Source organism: Azolla caroliniana, unplaced genomic scaffold, assembly GCF_043228905.1.
Source record: "Azolla caroliniana isolate FFs.n. ecotype wild unplaced genomic scaffold, voAzoCaro1.0.p SCAF_2, whole genome shotgun sequence".
NCBI lineage: Eukaryota > Viridiplantae > Streptophyta > Polypodiopsida > Salviniales > Salviniaceae > Azolla > Azolla caroliniana.
Window position 1 is genome coordinate 19309714 of NW_028230437.1, and position 23336 is coordinate 19333049.

General features: G+C 32.9%; 1 protein-coding gene across 1 annotated transcript; it reads left to right on the top strand.

The window, feature by feature from the left end:
- Positions 1-703: 703 nt before the first annotated feature.
- On the top strand, positions 704-2434 carry LOC147867489 (uncharacterized). The gene is made up of 4 exons (XM_087339646.1): positions 704-1410; positions 1492-1630; positions 1707-2170; positions 2266-2434. Exons 1-4 carry the CDS (start codon positions 704-706, stop codon positions 2432-2434), a joined length of 1479 nt encoding a protein of 492 aa, XP_087195772.1.
- The last annotated feature ends 20902 nt before the right edge of the window (positions 2435-23336 follow it).

A 23336-nucleotide genomic window follows, 5' to 3' on the forward strand; every position in this document is an offset into this window, starting at 1 on the left:
TCACTTACATTGAAGAAGATGGGGTATTGCTCCTCATATTTGCCACGTCGGAAGGAAAAGGAAAGCTTGAATTAGGGAAGACCTTCCCCTATGGTAAAGTTCGTAATTTAGAATATGAAGACAGTGATTTGTCCATTATCTTCCTCGAAGTTGAGAGCTCAGGTGGTATAAGGCGAGTGCAAGTTGATGAAGGAAACCTAGTACCTGACGTATGCCACCCAAAATCTTTGTGAAAAGATATGCAAACAAAGAATAATCTTATTGTAGCTCTTCGGCCTTATGTTACTGGAGAGATGATGAGCACAGAAGCAGAGACTCCGCCTAAAAGTCTCGGAAAACAAAACCGGAACATAAAAAATATCAAAAACGACAAATATCTAATGATGAGGACCTCGACGTCTTGGAGTTCGAGGAAAAAGAAGACGATGAACAACAACTTGAAATTGTCCCTCCAGGAGGGCAAATATCTTCCGGTGTATTGACTTCTGAGCAAAACCGGATTAGAGAAAATATAGCTAGGACCAAACTAGTGCGAAAAGGTCAACTCTTCCATCTACCAATTTCTTCAATTCAAAGGCCACCCATCGACCCTGAAACTAGAAGATGCACGCTCGAGATTAGAGAGCCACATGTAGTGCATGTACAAAATTTGAAAAGCAAAATGAAGATAAATCCACATGCAACCGTCGTACCTTTTTTGGTTATGGTAGACCCTGAACAATGTCTGACAATTGCTGATTTTAAATATAGCTCTTCAGATGATTATACTTATTATGTTATCGAAGGATCTCATTCAGTTGAAGCCCGACGTCAACTCGTCAAGGAATATCCGCTCACTCCGTTTTTTAAGTACGCAGAATGTAAAGTATATGCAGGTCTTACTCATGAAGAGGCCAAGTTGTTAGCATGGGACCACAACAATGATAATGATTATAGACAAAAGATGTCTTGTATCGAACGCATCAGATTCTTTCACCATGAGTATTTGGATGCGTTGCAAAGATTTGGACCCAAGTTGAACCCTGGCTTACGACGTCAATGTTTACTAGAAGTGGGTATTGCAGTTGATGAGAGTACGAAATCTGAAGGGCTACGGAAATATGACTCATGGTTTCAGCTTGCCTTTAGAACAGGTGAGGTATGGGATCTCCAGGATAGAATATTTGGCATGTGGGAGCGCAAGGAGGTCAAAGGTCAACGGGCAAAGAAGGCCAAGGTAGATCCACAAGTGGAGATGAAGACAAAGTCACGTAAAAGTGACTTATTTATTGAGGAGTTGGCCGAAGATATGAAGTTGCTACCTTGGAGGTCACTACAAGGAATTAAAGACGATAGATTGTTAATATCTGTGTTGTCTCGAGTTGCAGCCAAGGAGTTTAGCTTGGACGAGATGGTGACTGAGTTACAAAAGTATGTAAAATTGAAATGTTTTTCTTTATTCTTGTGCATTTCCTTTGATAATTGATTTCACATTTAATATTTTATTTTTAGTCATAAAGTATACATGAAGATACAAGAATTGATGATGAAAAAATTGTGCCTACCAACCTGGGAAGAAGTCGAACAAGCTTGCCCAATAACATCATCATATAAGGCATTAGAAGAGTTCTTCATTGTATTTAGAGAATGGGTATGTGTATTTTCAATTTGAAAAGATTCAATTATCATTTATCAGATATATTCCTTACAGGAAATGAATTTTGCAGAAACCACCTCGATCAAAGAAAGTTGGTGATAGTAATGACGGTATTCCAAGTTCGTTCATTACGCACTTGGAACGTGCTAAATACGAAAAAAGAATGACAAAGGGAAAGGAGTTGGAAGTGTCGGAGGACTTCGCAACAGTAAAAAGTTTTTTGCATAGAGCTGACCCTTTCAAACAATTACATTATAGTGTATTCCAGGGGGATGTGGTGAATATGCTCGACATATTACCAAAAAGGCACTATACATTACTTATTGCTGATATACCGTACGGATTCCGGATCACGGGTTCCATGTTCGATGATGTGCCTTTCAAGTACCCCCAGATTGAGAAGATGGTAAAGGACTTCGCAGAGTTGACCTTAGCACCATTGTGGAGGATAGTCATATTTCATAGCATGGGTCAATCATTGTCAGTCACAACTGCTTTAAAGTCACGATGTCATGCAACAGAGCATATGCATTGGTGAGTTATACATTGTTTTTTGATAATATTCTCTTAGATATGTGGTTTATATATGTTCCATTCAAATTTTAACTCATTTGTTTTGGGTTCAATAGGATTAAAACAAATATTACACGTAGCCCGGGCGATCGTATGGTTAGTGCAGTTGAGCATCTTAGTGTGGGTTATTATGATGTAATAACGAAGAAGAAGGCTCGGGCACACGTTAATGAAAGAAACGTTGTAAATTATATAATGTGCCCAGCTGTGACAAAGAAGCTTTGACATGTATCAGGTGAAAAGAGCCTTGTGAACCCTTATCAAAAACCTCAAAGATTGATCAACCGCTTAATCGAGCTCTTCTCAAACCTAGATGATTGGGTTCTGGATTTGTTCTCTGGCACAGGTATATGTCATATAAGTTTAGTCTCGTTAATTTGATTAAGTTATAGACTTTCATTGTTATTTTGACTTCTGCACTTCTATTTTACGATCAGGTACTACTACAGCTTGTGCATTAAAAATGTTCAGAAACTGTGTCGCGTTGGAGAAGGACCTGAACAAGTTAACTACATCAAAATGAGGATCCAAGGAATCTGGGATTGTCCGGATCAAGATCAAGAAGTCGGAGCGAAGCACATCAATGAAACAGAGAGGTTTCAGATGACTTCGAGAGAGCCAATGGAACCTATAGATGAAGACGCAGGGGACCTTGTGGACCTAGAAGATGTAATAAAATTTGAACATATGCATGGTTCAACGGAGCAAACAATCAATGCTACAGAGGACAATTTAGAAGAGTCCATTCATCCAGAACAGCCCACATTGCCTGACTTGCTTATAGATTGATTTCTATGGTTAGGTGTATTATTTGAACGATATTAAATGATAGACATTGACTTGTGACTATTGTTTCATTTGAACACAATTAAAACTTAAAGTTTGAGTTTATTTGGCAAAGTGTATAATTTGAATGGTATCAATGTTTTACATGTTCTTCAACCTTTCTTTGGAAAGTCTGCAAGGGTTTTTATAGATGATTTTGGCCATCAATAGTGCAAAGATGGGTCATCCAGAAACGTTGTGTGCGGATAATCTTTAGTATTTGATTTATGTCTAATTTGACTAAGTCTATAATTTTAAGGGTATTAAATGTTTATCTTTGACTTCTACCTTCTAGAGTTATAACACTATTAAGTTTTAAAGTTTGACGTATTATATGCGATTATATTATAAAATTAGCATCTATGTGATTCTTGGCGTGGGCAACTATTTTTATCTTCGCCACAATTACAGTTCAAATGATTAAAGTTGCATATAATTCCATTCCGTTAATTTAGAATTTCACAAAAAAAATGACATATGAAATATAAGGCTATTGATTTTCTTGACATAAAATTATTTAGTTGAAATTTTTGCTATGTTTTAAGGAACCATGTACGCATGCGTGGTACCTTTTTGAAATTCTGCTAAAATAAGGCATATTTTAACATCTCCTCAAGATGTGAAAAAGAGAATGCGACATATTACATGTTTCAAATGTCCCGGTGTTACTAACTAAACATGAATATATATACAAATATATAATATCATATGTACATATGTACATACACATACATAAATACATATATACAAATGCATACATGGTACACACATATTATAATAAGCCATATGGGATCTGGGATTGTCCGGATCAAGATCAAGAAGTCGGAGCGAAGCACATCAATGAAACAGAGAGGTTTCAGATGACTTCGAGAGAGCCAATGGAACCTATAGATGAAGACGCAGGGGACCTTGTGGACCTAGAAGATGTAATAGAATTTGAACATATGCATGGTTCAGCGGAGCAAACAATCAATGCTACAGAGGACAATTTAGAAGAGTCCATTCATCCAGAAGAGCCCACATTGCCTGACTTGCTTATAGATTGATTTCTATGGTTAGGTGTATTATTTGAACGATATTAAATGATAGACATTGACTTGTGACTATTGTTTCATTTGAACACAATTAAAACTTAAAGTTTGAGTTTATTTGGCAAAGTGTATAATTTGAATGGTATCAATGTTTTACATGTTCTTCAACCTTTCTTTGGAAAGTCTGCAAGGGTTTTTATAGATGATTTTGGCCATCAATAGTGCAAAGATGGGTCATCCAGAAACGTTGTGTGCGGATAATCTTTAGTATTTGATTTATGTCTAATTTGACTAAGTCTACAATTTTAAGGGTATTAAATGTTTATCTTTGACTTCTACCTTCTAGAGTTATAACACTATTAAGTTTTAAAGTTTGACGTATTATATGCGATTATATTATAAAATTAGCATCTATGTGATTCTTGGCGTGGGCAACTATTTTTATCTTCGCCACAATTACAGTTCAAATGATTAAAGTTGCATATAATTCCATTCCGTTAATTTAGAATTTCACAAAAAAAAATGACATATGAAATATAAGGCTATTGATTTTCTTGACATAAAATTATTTAGTTGAAATTTTTGCTATGTTTTAAGGAACCATGTACGCATGCGTGGTACCTTTTTGAAATTCTGCTAAAATAAGGCATATTTTAACATCTCCTCAAGATGTGAAAAAGAGAATGCGACATATTACATGTTTCAAATGTCCCGGTGTTACTAACTAAACATGAATATATATACAAATATATAATATCATATGTACATATGTACATACACATACATAAATACATATATACAAATGCATACATGGTACACACATATTATAATAAGCCATATGGGATCTGGGATTGTCCGGATCAAGATCAAGAAGTCGGAGCGAAGCACATCAATGAAACAGAGAGGTTTCAGATGACTTCGAGAGAGCCAATGGAACCTATAGATGAAGACGCAGGGGACCTTGTGGACCTAGAAGATGTAATAGAATTTGAACATATGCATGGTTCAGCGGAGCAAACAATCAATGCTACAGAGGACAATTTAGAAGAGTCCATTCATCCAGAAGAGCCCACATTGCCTGACTTGCTTATAGATTGATTTCTATGGTTAGGTGTATTATTTGAACGATATTAAATGATAGACATTGACTTGTGACTATTGTTTCATTTGAACACAATTAAAACTTAAAGTTTGAGTTTATTTGGCAAAGTGTATAATTTGAATGGTATCAATGTTTTACATGTTCTTCAACCTTTCTTTGGAAAGTCTGCAAGGGTTTTTATAGATGATTTTGGCCATCAATAGTGCAAAGATGGGTCATCCAGAAACGTTGTGTGCGGATAATCTTTAGTATTTGATTTATGTCTAATTTGACTAAGTCTACAATTTTAAGGGTATTAAATGTTTATCTTTGACTTCTACCTTCTAGAGTTATAACACTATTAAGTTTTAAAGTTTGACGTATTATATGCGATTATATTATAAAATTAGCATCTATGTGATTCTTGGCGTGGGCAACTATTTTTATCTTCGCCACAATTACAGTTCAAATGATTAAAGTTGCATATAATTCCATTCCGTTAATTTAGAATTTCACAAAAAAAAATGACATATGAAATATAAGGCTATTGATTTTCTTGACATAAAATTATTTAGTTGAAATTTTTGCTATGTTTTAAGGAACCATGTACGCATGCGTGGTACCTTTTTGAAATTCTGCTAAAATAAGGCATATTTTAACATCTCCTCAAGATGTGAAAAAGAGAATGCGACATATTACATGTTTCAAATGTCCCGGTGTTACTAACTAAACATGAATATATATACAAATATATAATATCATATGTACATATGTACATACACATACATAAATACATATATACAAATGCATACATGGTACACACATATTATAATAAGCCATATGGGATCTGGGATTGTCCGGATCAAGATCAAGAAGTCGGAGCGAAGCACATCAATGAAACAGAGAGGTTTCAGATGACTTCGAGAGAGCCAATGGAACCTATAGATGAAGACGCAGGGGACCTTGTGGACCTAGAAGATGTAATAGAATTTGAACATATGCATGGTTCAGCGGAGCAAACAATCAATGCTACAGAGGACAATTTAGAAGAGTCCATTCATCCAGAAGAGCCCACATTGCCTGACTTGCTTATAGATTGATTTCTATGGTTAGGTGTATTATTTGAACGATATTAAATGATAGACATTGACTTGTGACTATTGTTTCATTTGAACACAATTAAAACTTAAAGTTTGAGTTTATTTGGCAAAGTGTATAATTTGAATGGTATCAATGTTTTACATGTTCTTCAACCTTTCTTTGGAAAGTCTGCAAGGGTTTTTATAGATGATTTTGGCCATCAATAGTGCAAAGATGGGTCATCCAGAAACGTTGTGTGCGGATAATCTTTAGTATTTGATTTATGTCTAATTTGACTAAGTCTACAATTTTAAGGGTATTAAATGTTTATCTTTGACTTCTACCTTCTAGAGTTATAACACTATTAAGTTTTAAAGTTTGACGTATTATATGCGATTATATTATAAAATTAGCATCTATGTGATTCTTGGCGTGGGCAACTATTTTTATCTTCGCCACAATTACAGTTCAAATGATTAAAGTTGCATATAATTCCATTCCGTTAATTTAGAATTTCACAAAAAAAAATGACATATGAAATATAAGGCTATTGATTTTCTTGACATAAAATTATTTAGTTGAAATTTTTGCTATGTTTTAAGGAACCATGTACGCATGCGTGGTACCTTTTTGAAATTCTGCTAAAATAAGGCATATTTTAACATCTCCTCAAGATGTGAAAAAGAGAATGCGACATATTACATGTTTCAAATGTCCCGGTGTTACTAACTAAACATGAATATATATACAAATATATAATATCATATGTACATATGTACATACACATACATAAATACATATATACAAATGCATACATGGTACACACATATTATAATAAGCCATATGGGATCTGGGATTGTCCGGATCAAGATCAAGAAGTCGGAGCGAAGCACATCAATGAAACAGAGAGGTTTCAGATGACTTCGAGAGAGCCAATGGAACCTATAGATGAAGACGCAGGGGACCTTGTGGACCTAGAAGATGTAATAGAATTTGAACATATGCATGGTTCAGCGGAGCAAACAATCAATGCTACAGAGGACAATTTAGAAGAGTCCATTCATCCAGAAGAGCCCACATTGCCTGACTTGCTTATAGATTGATTTCTATGGTTAGGTGTATTATTTGAACGATATTAAATGATAGACATTGACTTGTGACTATTGTTTCATTTGAACACAATTAAAACTTAAAGTTTGAGTTTATTTGGCAAAGTGTATAATTTGAATGGTATCAATGTTTTACATGTTCTTCAACCTTTCTTTGGAAAGTCTGCAAGGGTTTTTATAGATGATTTTGGCCATCAATAGTGCAAAGATGGGTCATCCAGAAACGTTGTGTGCGGATAATCTTTAGTATTTGATTTATGTCTAATTTGACTAAGTCTACAATTTTAAGGGTATTAAATGTTTATCTTTGACTTCTACCTTCTAGAGTTATAACACTATTAAGTTTTAAAGTTTGACGTATTATATGCGATTATATTATAAAATTAGCATCTATGTGATTCTTGGCGTGGGCAACTATTTTTATCTTCGCCACAATTACAGTTCAAATGATTAAAGTTGCATATAATTCCATTCCGTTAATTTAGAATTTCACAAAAAAAAATGACATATGAAATATAAGGCTATTGATTTTCTTGACATAAAATTATTTAGTTGAAATTTTTGCTATGTTTTAAGGAACCATGTACGCATGCGTGGTACCTTTTTGAAATTCTGCTAAAATAAGGCATATTTTAACATCTCCTCAAGATGTGAAAAAGAGAATGCGACATATTACATGTTTCAAATGTCCCGGTGTTACTAACTAAACATGAATATATATACAAATATATAATATCATATGTACATATGTACATACACATACATAAATACATATATACAAATGCATACATGGTACACACATATTATAATAAGCCATATGGGATCTGGGATTGTCCGGATCAAGATCAAGAAGTCGGAGCGAAGCACATCAATGAAACAGAGAGGTTTCAGATGACTTCGAGAGAGCCAATGGAACCTATAGATGAAGACGCAGGGGACCTTGTGGACCTAGAAGATGTAATAGAATTTGAACATATGCATGGTTCAGCGGAGCAAACAATCAATGCTACAGAGGACAATTTAGAAGAGTCCATTCATCCAGAAGAGCCCACATTGCCTGACTTGCTTATAGATTGATTTCTATGGTTAGGTGTATTATTTGAACGATATTAAATGATAGACATTGACTTGTGACTATTGTTTCATTTGAACACAATTAAAACTTAAAGTTTGAGTTTATTTGGCAAAGTGTATAATTTGAATGGTATCAATGTTTTACATGTTCTTCAACCTTTCTTTGGAAAGTCTGCAAGGGTTTTTATAGATGATTTTGGCCATCAATAGTGCAAAGATGGGTCATCCAGAAACGTTGTGTGCGGATAATCTTTAGTATTTGATTTATGTCTAATTTGACTAAGTCTACAATTTTAAGGGTATTAAATGTTTATCTTTGACTTCTACCTTCTAGAGTTATAACACTATTAAGTTTTAAAGTTTGACGTATTATATGCGATTATATTATAAAATTAGCATCTATGTGATTCTTGGCGTGGGCAACTATTTTTATCTTCGCCACAATTACAGTTCAAATGATTAAAGTTGCATATAATTCCATTCCGTTAATTTAGAATTTCACAAAAAAAAATGACATATGAAATATAAGGCTATTGATTTTCTTGACATAAAATTATTTAGTTGAAATTTTTGCTATGTTTTAAGGAACCATGTACGCATGCGTGGTACCTTTTTGAAATTCTGCTAAAATAAGGCATATTTTAACATCTCCTCAAGATGTGAAAAAGAGAATGCGACATATTACATGTTTCAAATGTCCCGGTGTTACTAACTAAACATGAATATATATACAAATATATAATATCATATGTACATATGTACATACACATACATAAATACATATATACAAATGCATACATGGTACACACATATTATAATAAGCCATATGGGATCTGGGATTGTCCGGATCAAGATCAAGAAGTCGGAGCGAAGCACATCAATGAAACAGAGAGGTTTCAGATGACTTCGAGAGAGCCAATGGAACCTATAGATGAAGACGCAGGGGACCTTGTGGACCTAGAAGATGTAATAGAATTTGAACATATGCATGGTTCAGCGGAGCAAACAATCAATGCTACAGAGGACAATTTAGAAGAGTCCATTCATCCAGAAGAGCCCACATTGCCTGACTTGCTTATAGATTGATTTCTATGGTTAGGTGTATTATTTGAACGATATTAAATGATAGACATTGACTTGTGACTATTGTTTCATTTGAACACAATTAAAACTTAAAGTTTGAGTTTATTTGGCAAAGTGTATAATTTGAATGGTATCAATGTTTTACATGTTCTTCAACCTTTCTTTGGAAAGTCTGCAAGGGTTTTTATAGATGATTTTGGCCATCAATAGTGCAAAGATGGGTCATCCAGAAACGTTGTGTGCGGATAATCTTTAGTATTTGATTTATGTCTAATTTGACTAAGTCTACAATTTTAAGGGTATTAAATGTTTATCTTTGACTTCTACCTTCTAGAGTTATAACACTATTAAGTTTTAAAGTTTGACGTATTATATGCGATTATATTATAAAATTAGCATCTATGTGATTCTTGGCGTGGGCAACTATTTTTATCTTCGCCACAATTACAGTTCAAATGATTAAAGTTGCATATAATTCCATTCCGTTAATTTAGAATTTCACAAAAAAAAATGACATATGAAATATAAGGCTATTGATTTTCTTGACATAAAATTATTTAGTTGAAATTTTTGCTATGTTTTAAGGAACCATGTACGCATGCGTGGTACCTTTTTGAAATTCTGCTAAAATAAGGCATATTTTAACATCTCCTCAAGATGTGAAAAAGAGAATGCGACATATTACATGTTTCAAATGTCCCGGTGTTACTAACTAAACATGAATATATATACAAATATATAATATCATATGTACATATGTACATACACATACATAAATACATATATACAAATGCATACATGGTACACACATATTATAATAAGCCATATGGGATCTGGGATTGTCCGGATCAAGATCAAGAAGTCGGAGCGAAGCACATCAATGAAACAGAGAGGTTTCAGATGACTTCGAGAGAGCCAATGGAACCTATAGATGAAGACGCAGGGGACCTTGTGGACCTAGAAGATGTAATAGAATTTGAACATATGCATGGTTCAGCGGAGCAAACAATCAATGCTACAGAGGACAATTTAGAAGAGTCCATTCATCCAGAAGAGCCCACATTGCCTGACTTGCTTATAGATTGATTTCTATGGTTAGGTGTATTATTTGAACGATATTAAATGATAGACATTGACTTGTGACTATTGTTTCATTTGAACACAATTAAAACTTAAAGTTTGAGTTTATTTGGCAAAGTGTATAATTTGAATGGTATCAATGTTTTACATGTTCTTCAACCTTTCTTTGGAAAGTCTGCAAGGGTTTTTATAGATGATTTTGGCCATCAATAGTGCAAAGATGGGTCATCCAGAAACGTTGTGTGCGGATAATCTTTAGTATTTGATTTATGTCTAATTTGACTAAGTCTACAATTTTAAGGGTATTAAATGTTTATCTTTGACTTCTACCTTCTAGAGTTATAACACTATTAAGTTTTAAAGTTTGACGTATTATATGCGATTATATTATAAAATTAGCATCTATGTGATTCTTGGCGTGGGCAACTATTTTTATCTTCGCCACAATTACAGTTCAAATGATTAAAGTTGCATATAATTCCATTCCGTTAATTTAGAATTTCACAAAAAAAAATGACATATGAAATATAAGGCTATTGATTTTCTTGACATAAAATTATTTAGTTGAAATTTTTGCTATGTTTTAAGGAACCATGTACGCATGCGTGGTACCTTTTTGAAATTCTGCTAAAATAAGGCATATTTTAACATCTCCTCAAGATGTGAAAAAGAGAATGCGACATATTACATGTTTCAAATGTCCCGGTGTTACTAACTAAACATGAATATATATACAAATATATAATATCATATGTACATATGTACATACACATACATAAATACATATATACAAATGCATACATGGTACACACATATTATAATAAGCCATATGGGATCTGGGATTGTCCGGATCAAGATCAAGAAGTCGGAGCGAAGCACATCAATGAAACAGAGAGGTTTCAGATGACTTCGAGAGAGCCAATGGAACCTATAGATGAAGACGCAGGGGACCTTGTGGACCTAGAAGATGTAATAGAATTTGAACATATGCATGGTTCAGCGGAGCAAACAATCAATGCTACAGAGGACAATTTAGAAGAGTCCATTCATCCAGAAGAGCCCACATTGCCTGACTTGCTTATAGATTGATTTCTATGGTTAGGTGTATTATTTGAACGATATTAAATGATAGACATTGACTTGTGACTATTGTTTCATTTGAACACAATTAAAACTTAAAGTTTGAGTTTATTTGGCAAAGTGTATAATTTGAATGGTATCAATGTTTTACATGTTCTTCAACCTTTCTTTGGAAAGTCTGCAAGGGTTTTTATAGATGATTTTGGCCATCAATAGTGCAAAGATGGGTCATCCAGAAACGTTGTGTGCGGATAATCTTTAGTATTTGATTTATGTCTAATTTGACTAAGTCTACAATTTTAAGGGTATTAAATGTTTATCTTTGACTTCTACCTTCTAGAGTTATAACACTATTAAGTTTTAAAGTTTGACGTATTATATGCGATTATATTATAAAATTAGCATCTATGTGATTCTTGGCGTGGGCAACTATTTTTATCTTCGCCACAATTACAGTTCAAATGATTAAAGTTGCATATAATTCCATTCCGTTAATTTAGAATTTCACAAAAAAAAATGACATATGAAATATAAGGCTATTGATTTTCTTGACATAAAATTATTTAGTTGAAATTTTTGCTATGTTTTAAGGAACCATGTACGCATGCGTGGTACCTTTTTGAAATTCTGCTAAAATAAGGCATATTTTAACATCTCCTCAAGATGTGAAAAAGAGAATGCGACATATTACATGTTTCAAATGTTCCGGTGTTACTAACTAAACATGAATATATATACAAATATATAATATCATATGTACATATGTACATACACATACATAAATACATATATACAAATGCATACATGGTACACACATATTATAATAAGCCATATGGGATCTGGGATTGTCCGGATCAAGATCAAGAAGTCGGAGCGAAGCACATCAATGAAACAGAGAGGTTTCAGATGACTTCGAGAGAGCCAATGGAACCTATAGATGAAGACGCAGGGGACCTTGTGGACCTAGAAGATGTAATAGAATTTGAACATATGCATGGTTCAGCGGAGCAAACAATCAATGCTACAGAGGACAATTTAGAAGAGTCCATTCATCCAGAAGAGCCCACATTGCCTGACTTGCTTATAGATTGATTTCTATGGTTAGGTGTATTATTTGAACGATATTAAATGATAGACATTGACTTGTGACTATTGTTTCATTTGAACACAATTAAAACTTAAAGTTTGAGTTTATTTGGCAAAGTGTATAATTTGAATGGTATCAATGTTTTACATGTTCTTCAACCTTTCTTTGGAAAGTCTGCAAGGGTTTTTATAGATGATTTTGGCCATCAATAGTGCAAAGATGGGTCATCCAGAAACGTTGTGTGCGGATAATCTTTAGTATTTGATTTATGTCTAATTTGACTAAGTCTACAATTTTAAGGGTATTAAATGTTTATCTTTGACTTCTACCTTCTAGAGTTATAACACTATTAAGTTTTAAAGTTTGACGTATTATATGCGATTATATTATAAAATTAGCATCTATGTGATTCTTGGCGTGGGCAACTATTTTTATCTTCGCCACAATTACAGTTCAAATGATTAAAGTTGCATATAATTCCATTCCGTTAATTTAGAATTTCACAAAAAAAAATGACATATGAAATATAAGGCTATTGATTTTCTTGACATAAAATTATTTAGTTGAAATTTTTGCTATGTTTTAAGGAACCATGTACGCATGCGTGGTACCTTTTTGAAATTCTGCTAAAATAAGGCATATTTTAACATCTCCTCAAGATGTGAAAAAGAGAATGCGACATATTACATGTTTCAAATGTCCCGGTGTTACTAACTAAACATGAATATATATACAAATATATAATATCATATGTACATATGTACATACACATACATAAATACATATATACAAATGCATACATGGTACACACATATTATAATAAGCCATATGGGATCTGGGATTGTCCGAATCAAGATCAAGAAGTCGGAGCGAAGCACATCAATGAAACAGAGAGGTTTCAGATGACTTCGAGAGAGCCAATGGAACCTATAGATGAAGACGCAGGGGACCTTGTGGACCTAGAAGATGTAATAGAATTTGAACATATGCATGGTTCAGCGGAGCAAACAATCAATGCTACAGAGGACAATTTAGAAGAGTCCATTCATCCAGAAGAGCCCACATTGCCTGACTTGCTTATAGATTGATTTCTATGGTTAGGTGTATTATTTGAACGATATTAAATGATAGACATTGACTTGTGACTATTGTTTCATTTGAACACAATTAAAACTTAAAGTTTGAGTTTATTTGGCAAAGTGTATAATTTGAATGGTATCAATGTTTTACATGTTCTTCAACCTTTCTTTGGAAAGTCTGCAAGGGTTTTTATAGATGATTTTGGCCATCAATAGTGCAAAGATGGGTCATCCAGAAACGTTGTGTGCGGATAATCTTTAGTATTTGATTTATGTCTAATTTGACTAAGTCTACAATTTTAAGGGTATTAAATGTTTATCTTTGACTTCTACCTTCTAGAGTTATAACACTATTAAGTTTTAAAGTTTGACGTATTATATGCGATTATATTATAAAATTAGCATCTATGTGATTCTTGGCGTGGGCAACTATTTTTATCTTCGCCACAATTACAGTTCAAATGATTAAAGTTGCATATAATTCCATTCCGTTAATTTAGAATTTCACAAAAAAAAATGACATATGAAATATAAGGCTATTGATTTTCTTGACATAAAATTATTTAGTTGAAATTTTTGCTATGTTTTAAGGAACCATGTACGCATGCGTGGTACCTTTTTGAAATTCTGCTAAAATAAGGCATATTTTAACATCTCCTCAAGATGTGAAAAAGAGAATGCGACATATTACATGTTTCAAATGTCCCGGTGTTACTAACTAAACATGAATATATATACAAATATATAATATCATATGTACATATGTACATACACATACATAAATACATATATACAAATGCATACATGGTACACACATATTATAATAAGCCATATGGGATCTAGGATTGTCCGAATCAAGATCAAGAAGTCGGAGCGAAGCACATCAATGAAACAGAGAGGTTTCAGATGACTTCGAGAGAGCCAATGGAACCTATAGATGAAGACGCAGGGGACCTTGTGGACCTAGAAGATGTAATAGAATTTGAACATATGCATGGTTCAGCGGAGCAAACAATCAATGCTACAGAGGACAATTTAGAAGAGTCCATTCATCCAGAAGAGCCCACATTGCCTGACTTGCTTATAGATTGATTTCTATGGTTAGGTGTATTATTTGAACGATATTAAATGATAGACATTGACTTGTGACTATTGTTTCATTTGAACACAATTAAAACTTAAAGTTTGAGTTTATTTGGCAAAGTGTATAATTTGAATGGTATCAATGTTTTACATGTTCTTCAACCTTTCTTTGGAAAGTCTGCAAGGGTTTTTATAGATGATTTTGGCCATCAATAGTGCAAAGATGGGTCATCCAGAAACGTTGTGTGCGGATAATCTTTAGTATTTGATTTATGTCTAATTTGACTAAGTCTACAATTTTAAGGGTATTAAATGTTTATCTTTGACTTCTACCTTCTAGAGTTATAACACTATTAAGTTTTAAAGTTTGACGTATTATATGCGATTATATTATAAAATTAGCATCTATGTGATTCTTGGCGTGGGCAACTATTTTTATCTTCGCCACAATTACAGTTCAAATGATTAAAGTTGCATATAATTCCATTCCGTTAATTTAGAATTTCACAAAAAAAAATGACATATGAAATATAAGGCTATTGATTTTCTTGACATAAAATTATTTAGTTGAAATTTTTGCTATGTTTTAAGGAACCATGTACGCATGCGTGGTACCTTTTTGAAATTCTGCTAAAATAAGGCATATTTTAACATCTCCTCAAGATGTGAAAAAGAGAATGCGACATATTACATGTTTCAAATGTCCCGGTGTTACTAACTAAACATGAATATATATACAAATATATAATATCATATGTACATATGTACATACACATACATAAATACATATATACAAATGCATACATGGTACACACATATTATAATAAGCCATATGGGATCTAGGATTGTCCGAATCAAGATCAAGAAGTCGGAGCGAAGCACATCAATGAAACAGAGAGGTTTCAGATGACTTCGAGAGAGCCAATGGAACCTATAGATGAAGACGCAGGGGACCTTGTGGACCTAGAAGATGTAATAGAATTTGAACATATGCATGGTTCAGCGGAGCAAACAATCAATGCTACAGAGGACAATTTAGAAGAGTCCATTCATCCAGAAGAGCCCACATTGCCTGACTTGCTTATAGATTGATTTCTATGGTTAGGTGTATTATTTGAACGATATTAAATGATAGACATTGACTTGTGACTATTGTTTCATTTGAACACAATTAAAACTTAAAGTTTGAGTTTATTTGGCAAAGTGTATAATTTGAATGGTATCAATGTTTTACATGTTCTTCAACCTTTCTTTGGAAAGTCTGCAAGGGTTTTTATAGATGATTTTGGCCATCAATAGTGCAAAGATGGGTCATCCAGAAACGTTGTGTGCGGATAATCTTTAGTATTTGATTTATGTCTAATTTGACTAAGTCTACAATTTTAAGGGTATTAAATGTTTATCTTTGACTTCTACCTTCTAGAGTTATAACACTATTAAGTTTTAAAGTTTGACGTATTATATGCGATTATATTATAAAATTAGCATCTATGTGATTCTTGGCGTGGGCAACTATTTTTATCTTCGCCACAATTACAGTTCAAATGATTAAAGTTGCATATAATTCCATTCCGTTAATTTAGAATTTCACAAAAAAAAATGACATATGAAATATAAGGCTATTGATTTTCTTGACATAAAATTATTTAGTTGAAATTTTTGCTATGTTTTAAGGAACCATGTACGCATGCGTGGTACCTTTTTGAAATTCTGCTAAAATAAGGCATATTTTAACATCTCCTCAAGATGTGAAAAAGAGAATGCGACATATTACATGTTTCAAATGTCCCGGTGTTACTAACTAAACATGAATATATATACAAATATATAATATCATATGTACATATGTACATACACATACATAAATACATATATACAAATGCATACATGGTACACACATATTATAATAAGCCATATGGGATCTAGGATTGTCCGAATCAAGATCAAGAAGTCGGAGCGAAGCACATCAATGAAACAGAGAGGTTTCAGATGACTTCGAGAGAGCCAATGGAACCTATAGATGAAGACGCAGGGGACCTTGTGGACCTAGAAGATGTAATAGAATTTGAACATATGCATGGTTCAGCGGAGCAAACAATCAATGCTACAGAGGACAATTTAGAAGAGTCCATTCATCCAGAAGAGCCCACATTGCCTGACTTGCTTATAGATTGATTTCTATGGTTAGGTGTATTATTTGAACGATATTAAATGATAGACATTGACTTGTGACTATTGTTTCATTTGAACACAATTAAAACTTAAAGTTTGAGTTTATTTGGCAAAGTGTATAATTTGAATGGTATCAATGTTTTACATGTTCTTCAACCTTTCTTTGGAAAGTCTGCAAGGGTTTTTATAGATGATTTTGGCCATCAATAGTGCAAAGATGGGTCATCCAGAAACGTTGTGTGCGGATAATCTTTAGTATTTGATTTATGTCTAATTTGACTAAGTCTACAATTTTAAGGGTATTAAATGTTTATCTTTGACTTCTACCTTCTAGAGTTATAACACTATTAAGTTTTAAAGTTTGACGTATTATATGCGATTATATTATAAAATTAGCATCTATGTGATTCTTGGCGTGGGCAACTATTTTTATCTTCGCCACAATTACAGTTCAAATGATTAAAGTTGCATATAATTCCATTCCGTTAATTTAGAATTTCACAAAAAAAAATGACATATGAAATATAAGGCTATTGATTTTCTTGACATAAAATTATTTAGTTGAAATTTTTGCTATGTTTTAAGGAACCATGTACGCATGCGTGGTACCTTTTTGAAATTCTGCTAAAATAAGGCATATTTTAACATCTCCTCAAGATGTGAAAAAGAGAATGCGACATATTACATGTTTCAAATGTCCCGGTGTTACTAACTAAACATGAATATATATACAAATATATAATATCATATGTACATATGTACATACACATACATAAATACATATATACAAATGCATACATGGTACACACATATTATAATAAGCCATATGGGATCTGGGATTGTCCGAATCAAGATCAAGAAGTCGGAGCGAAGCACATCAATGAAACAGAGAGGTTTCAGATGACTTCGAGAGAGCCAATGGAACCTATAGATGAAGACGCAGGGGACCTTGTGGACCTAGAAGATGTAATAGAATTTGAACATATGCATGGTTCAGCGGAGCAAACAATCAATGCTACAGAGGACAATTTAGAAGAGTCCATTCATCCAGAAGAGCCCACATTGCCTGACTTGCTTATAGATTGATTTCTATGGTTAGGTGTATTATTTGAACGATATTAAATGATAGACATTGACTTGTGACTATTGTTTCATTTGAACACAATTAAAACTTAAAGTTTGAGTTTATTTGGCAAAGTGTATAATTTGAATGGTATCAATGTTTTACATGTTCTTCAACCTTTCTTTGGAAAGTCTGCAAGGGTTTTTATAGATGATTTTGGCCATCAATAGTGCAAAGATGGGTCATCCAGAAACGTTGTGTGCGGATAATCTTTAGTATTTGATTTATGTCTAATTTGACTAAGTCTACAATTTTAAGGGTATTAAATGTTTATCTTTGACTTCTACCTTCTAGAGTTATAACACTATTAAGTTTTAAAGTTTGACGTATTATATGCGATTATATTATAAAATTAGCATCTATGTGATTCTTGGCGTGGGCAACTATTTTTATCTTCGCCACAATTACAGTTCAAATGATTAAAGTTGCATATAATTCCATTCCGTTAATTTAGAATTTCACAAAAAAAAATGACATATGAAATATAAGGCTATTGATTTTCTTGACATAAAATTATTTAGTTGAAATTTTTGCTATGTTTTAAGGAACCATGTACGCATGCGTGGTACCTTTTTGAAATTCTGCTAAAATAAGGCATATTTTAACATCTCCTCAAGATGTGAAAAAGAGAATGCGACATATTACATGTTTCAAATGTCCCGGTGTTACTAACTAAACATGAATATATATACAAATATATAATATCATATGTACATATGTACATACACATACATAAATACATATATACAAATGCATACATGGTACACACATATTATAATAAGCCATATGGGATCTGGGATTGTCCGAATCAAGATCAAGAAGTCGGAGCGAAGCACATCAATGAAACAGAGAGGTTTCAGATGACTTCGAGAGAGCCAATGGAACCTATAGATGAAGACGCAGGGGACCTTGTGGACCTAGAAGATGTAATAGAATTTGAACATATGCATGGTTCAGCGGAGCAAACAATCAATGCTACAGAGGACAATTTAGAAGAGTCCATTCATCCAGAAGAGCCCACATTGCCTGACTTGCTTATAGATTGATTTCTATGGTTAGGTGTATTATTTGAACGATATTAAATGATAGACATTGACTTGTGACTATTGTTTCATTTGAACACAATTAAAACTTAAAGTTTGAGTTTATTTGGCAAAGTGTATAATTTGAATGGTATCAATGTTTTACATGTTCTTCAACCTTTCTTTGGAAAGTCTGCAAGGGTTTTTATAGATGATTTTGGCCATCAATAGTGCAAAGATGGGTCATCCAGAAACGTTGTGTGCGGATAATCTTTAGTATTTGATTTATGTCTAATTTGACTAAGTCTACAATTTTAAGGGTATTAAATGTTTATCTTTGACTTCTACCTTCTAGAGTTATAACACTATTAAGTTTTAAAGTTTGACGTATTATATGCGATTATATTATAAAATTAGCATCTATGTGATTCTTGGCGTGGGCAACTATTTTTATCTTCGCCACAATTACAGTTCAAATGATTAAAGTTGCATATAATTCCATTCCGTTAATTTAGAATTTCACAAAAAAAAATGACATATGAAATATAAGGCTATTGATTTTCTTGACATAAAATTATTTAGTTGAAATTTTTGCTATGTTTTAAGGAACCATGTACGCATGCGTGGTACCTTTTTGAAATTCTGCTAAAATAAGGCATATTTTAACATCTCCTCAAGATGTGAAAAAGAGAATGCGACATATTACATGTTTCAAATGTCCCGGTGTTACTAACTAAACATGAATATATATACAAATATATAATATCATATGTACATATGTACATACACATACATAAATACATATATACAAATGCATACATGGTACACACATATTATAATAAGCCATATGGGATCTGGGATTGTCCGAATCAAGATCAAGAAGTCGGAGCGAAGCACATCAATGAAACAGAGAGGTTTCAGATGACTTCGAGAGAGCCAATGGAACCTATAGATGAAGACGCAGGGGACCTTGTGGACCTAGAAGATGTAATAGAATTTGAACATATGCATGGTTCAGCGGAGCAAACAATCAATGCTACAGAGGACAATTTAGAAGAGTCCATTCATCCAGAAGAGCCCACATTGCCTGACTTGCTTATAGATTGATTTCTATGGTTAGGTGTATTATTTGAACGATATTAAATGATAGACATTGACTTGTGACTATTGTTTCATTTGAACACAATTAAAACTTAAAGTTTGAGTTTATTTGGCAAAGTGTATAATTTGAATGGTATCAATGTTTTACATGTTCTTCAACCTTTCTTTGGAAAGTCTGCAAGGGTTTTTATAGATGATTTTGGCCATCAATAGTGCAAAGATGGGTCATCCAGAAACGTTGTGTGCGGATAATCTTTAGTATTTGATTTATGTCTAATTTGACTAAGTCTACAATTTTAAGGGTATTAAATGTTTATCTTTGACTTCTACCTTCTAGAGTTATAACACTATTAAGTTTTAAAGTTTGACGTATTATATGCGATTATATTATAAAATTAGCATCTATGTGATTCTTGGCGTGGGCAACTATTTTTATCTTCGCCACAATTACAGTTCAAATGATTAAAGTTGCATATAATTCCATTCCGTTAATTTAGAATTTCACAAAAAAAAATGACATATGAAATATAAGGCTATTGATTTTCTTGACATAAAATTATTTAGTTGAAATTTTTGCTATGTTTTAAGGAACCATGTACGCATGCGTGGTACCTTTTTGAAATTCTGCTAAAATAAGGCATATTTTAACATCTCCTCAAGATGTGAAAAAGAGAATGCGACATATTACATGTTTCAAATGTCCCGGTGTTACTAACTAAACATGAATATATATACAAATATATAATATCATATGTACATATGTACATACACATACATAAATACATATATACAAATGCATACATGGTACACACATATTATAATAAGCCATATGGGATCTGGGATTGTCCGAATCAAGATCAAGAAGTCGGAGCGAAGCACATCAATGAAACAGAGAGGTTTCAGATGACTTCGAGAGAGCCAATGGAACCTATAGATGAAGACGCAGGGGACCTTGTGGACCTAGAAGATGTAATAGAATTTGAACATATGCATGGTTCAGCGGAGCAAACAATCAATGCTACAGAGGACAATTTAGAAGAGTCCATTCATCCAGAAGAGCCCACATTGCCTGACTTGCTTATAGATTGATTTCTATGGTTAGGTGTATTATTTGAACGATATTAAATGATAGACATTGACTTGTGACTATTGTTTCATTTGAACACAATTAAAACTTAAAGTTTGAGTTTATTTGGCAAAGTGTATAATTTGAATGGTATCAATGTTTTACATGTTCTTCAACCTTTCTTTGGAAAGTCTGCAAGGGTTTTTATAGATGATTTTGGCCATCAATAGTGCAAAGATGGGTCATCCAGAAACGTTGTGTGCGGATAATCTTTAGTATTTGATTTATGTCTAATTTGACTAAGTCTACAATTTTAAGGGTATTAAATGTTTATCTTTGACTTCTACCTTCTAGAGTTATAACACTATTAAGTTTTAAAGTTTGACGTATTATATGCGATTATATTATAAAATTAGCATCTATGTGATTCTTGGCGTGGGCAACTATTTTTATCTTCGCCACAATTACAGTTCAAATGATTAAAGTTGCATATAATTCCATTCCGTTAATTTAGAATTTCACAAAAAAAAATGACATATGAAATATAAGGCTATTGATTTTCTTGACATAAAATTATTTAGTTGAAATTTTTGCTATGTTTTAAGGAACCATGTACGCATGCGTGGTACCTTTTTGAAATTCTGCTAAAATAAGGCATATTTTAACATCTCCTCAAGATGTGAAAAAGAGAATGCGACATATTACATGTTTCAAATGTCCCGGTGTTACTAACTAAACATGAATATATATACAAATATATAATATCATATGTACATATGTACATACACATACATAAATACATATATACAAATGCATACATGGTACACACATATTATAATAAGCCATATGGGATCTGGGATTGTCCGAATCAAGATCAAGAAGTCGGAGCGAAGCACATCAATGAAACAGAGAGGTTTCAGATGACTTCGAGAGAGCCAATGGAACCTATAGATGAAGACGCAGGGGACCTTGTGGACCTAGAAGATGTAATAGAATTTGAACATATGCATGGTTCAGCGGAGCAAACAATCAATGCTACAGAGGACAATTTAGAAGAGTCCATTCATCCAGAAGAGCCCACATTGCCTGACTTGCTTATAGATTGATTTCTATGGTTAGGTGTATTATTTGAACGATATTAAATGATAGACATTGACTTGTGACTATTGTTTCATTTGAACACAATTAAAACTTAAAGTTTGAGTTTATTTGGCAAAGTGTATAATTTGAATGGTATCAATGTTTTACATGTTCTTCAACCTTTCTTTGGAAAGTCTGCAAGGGTTTTTATAGATGATTTTGGCCATCAATAGTGCAAAGATGGGTCATCCAGAAACGTTGTGTGCGGATAATCTTTAGTATTTGATTTATGTCTAATTTGACTAAGTCTACAATTTTAAGGGTATTAAATGTTTATCTTTGACTTCTACCTTCTAGAGTTATAACACTATTAAGTTTTAAAGTTTGACGTATTATATGCGATTATATTATAAAATTAGCATCTATGTGATTCTTGGCGTGGGCAACTATTTTTATCTTCGCCACAATTACAGTTCAAATGATTAAAGTTGCATATAATTCCATTCCGTTAATTTAGAATTTCACAAAAAAAAATGACATATGAAATATAAGGCTATTGATTTTCTTGACATAAAATTATTTAGTTGAAATTTTTGCTATGTTTTAAGGAACCATGTACGCATGCGTGGTACCTTTTTGAAATTCTGCTAAAATAAGGCATATTTTAACATCTCCTCAAGATGTGAAAAAGAGAATGCGACATATTACATGTTTCAAATGTCCCGGTGTTACTAACTAAACATGAATATATATACAAATATATAATATCATATGTACATATGTACATACACATACATAAATACATATATACAAATGCATACATGGTACACACATATTATAATAAGCCATATGGGATCTGGGATTGTCCGAA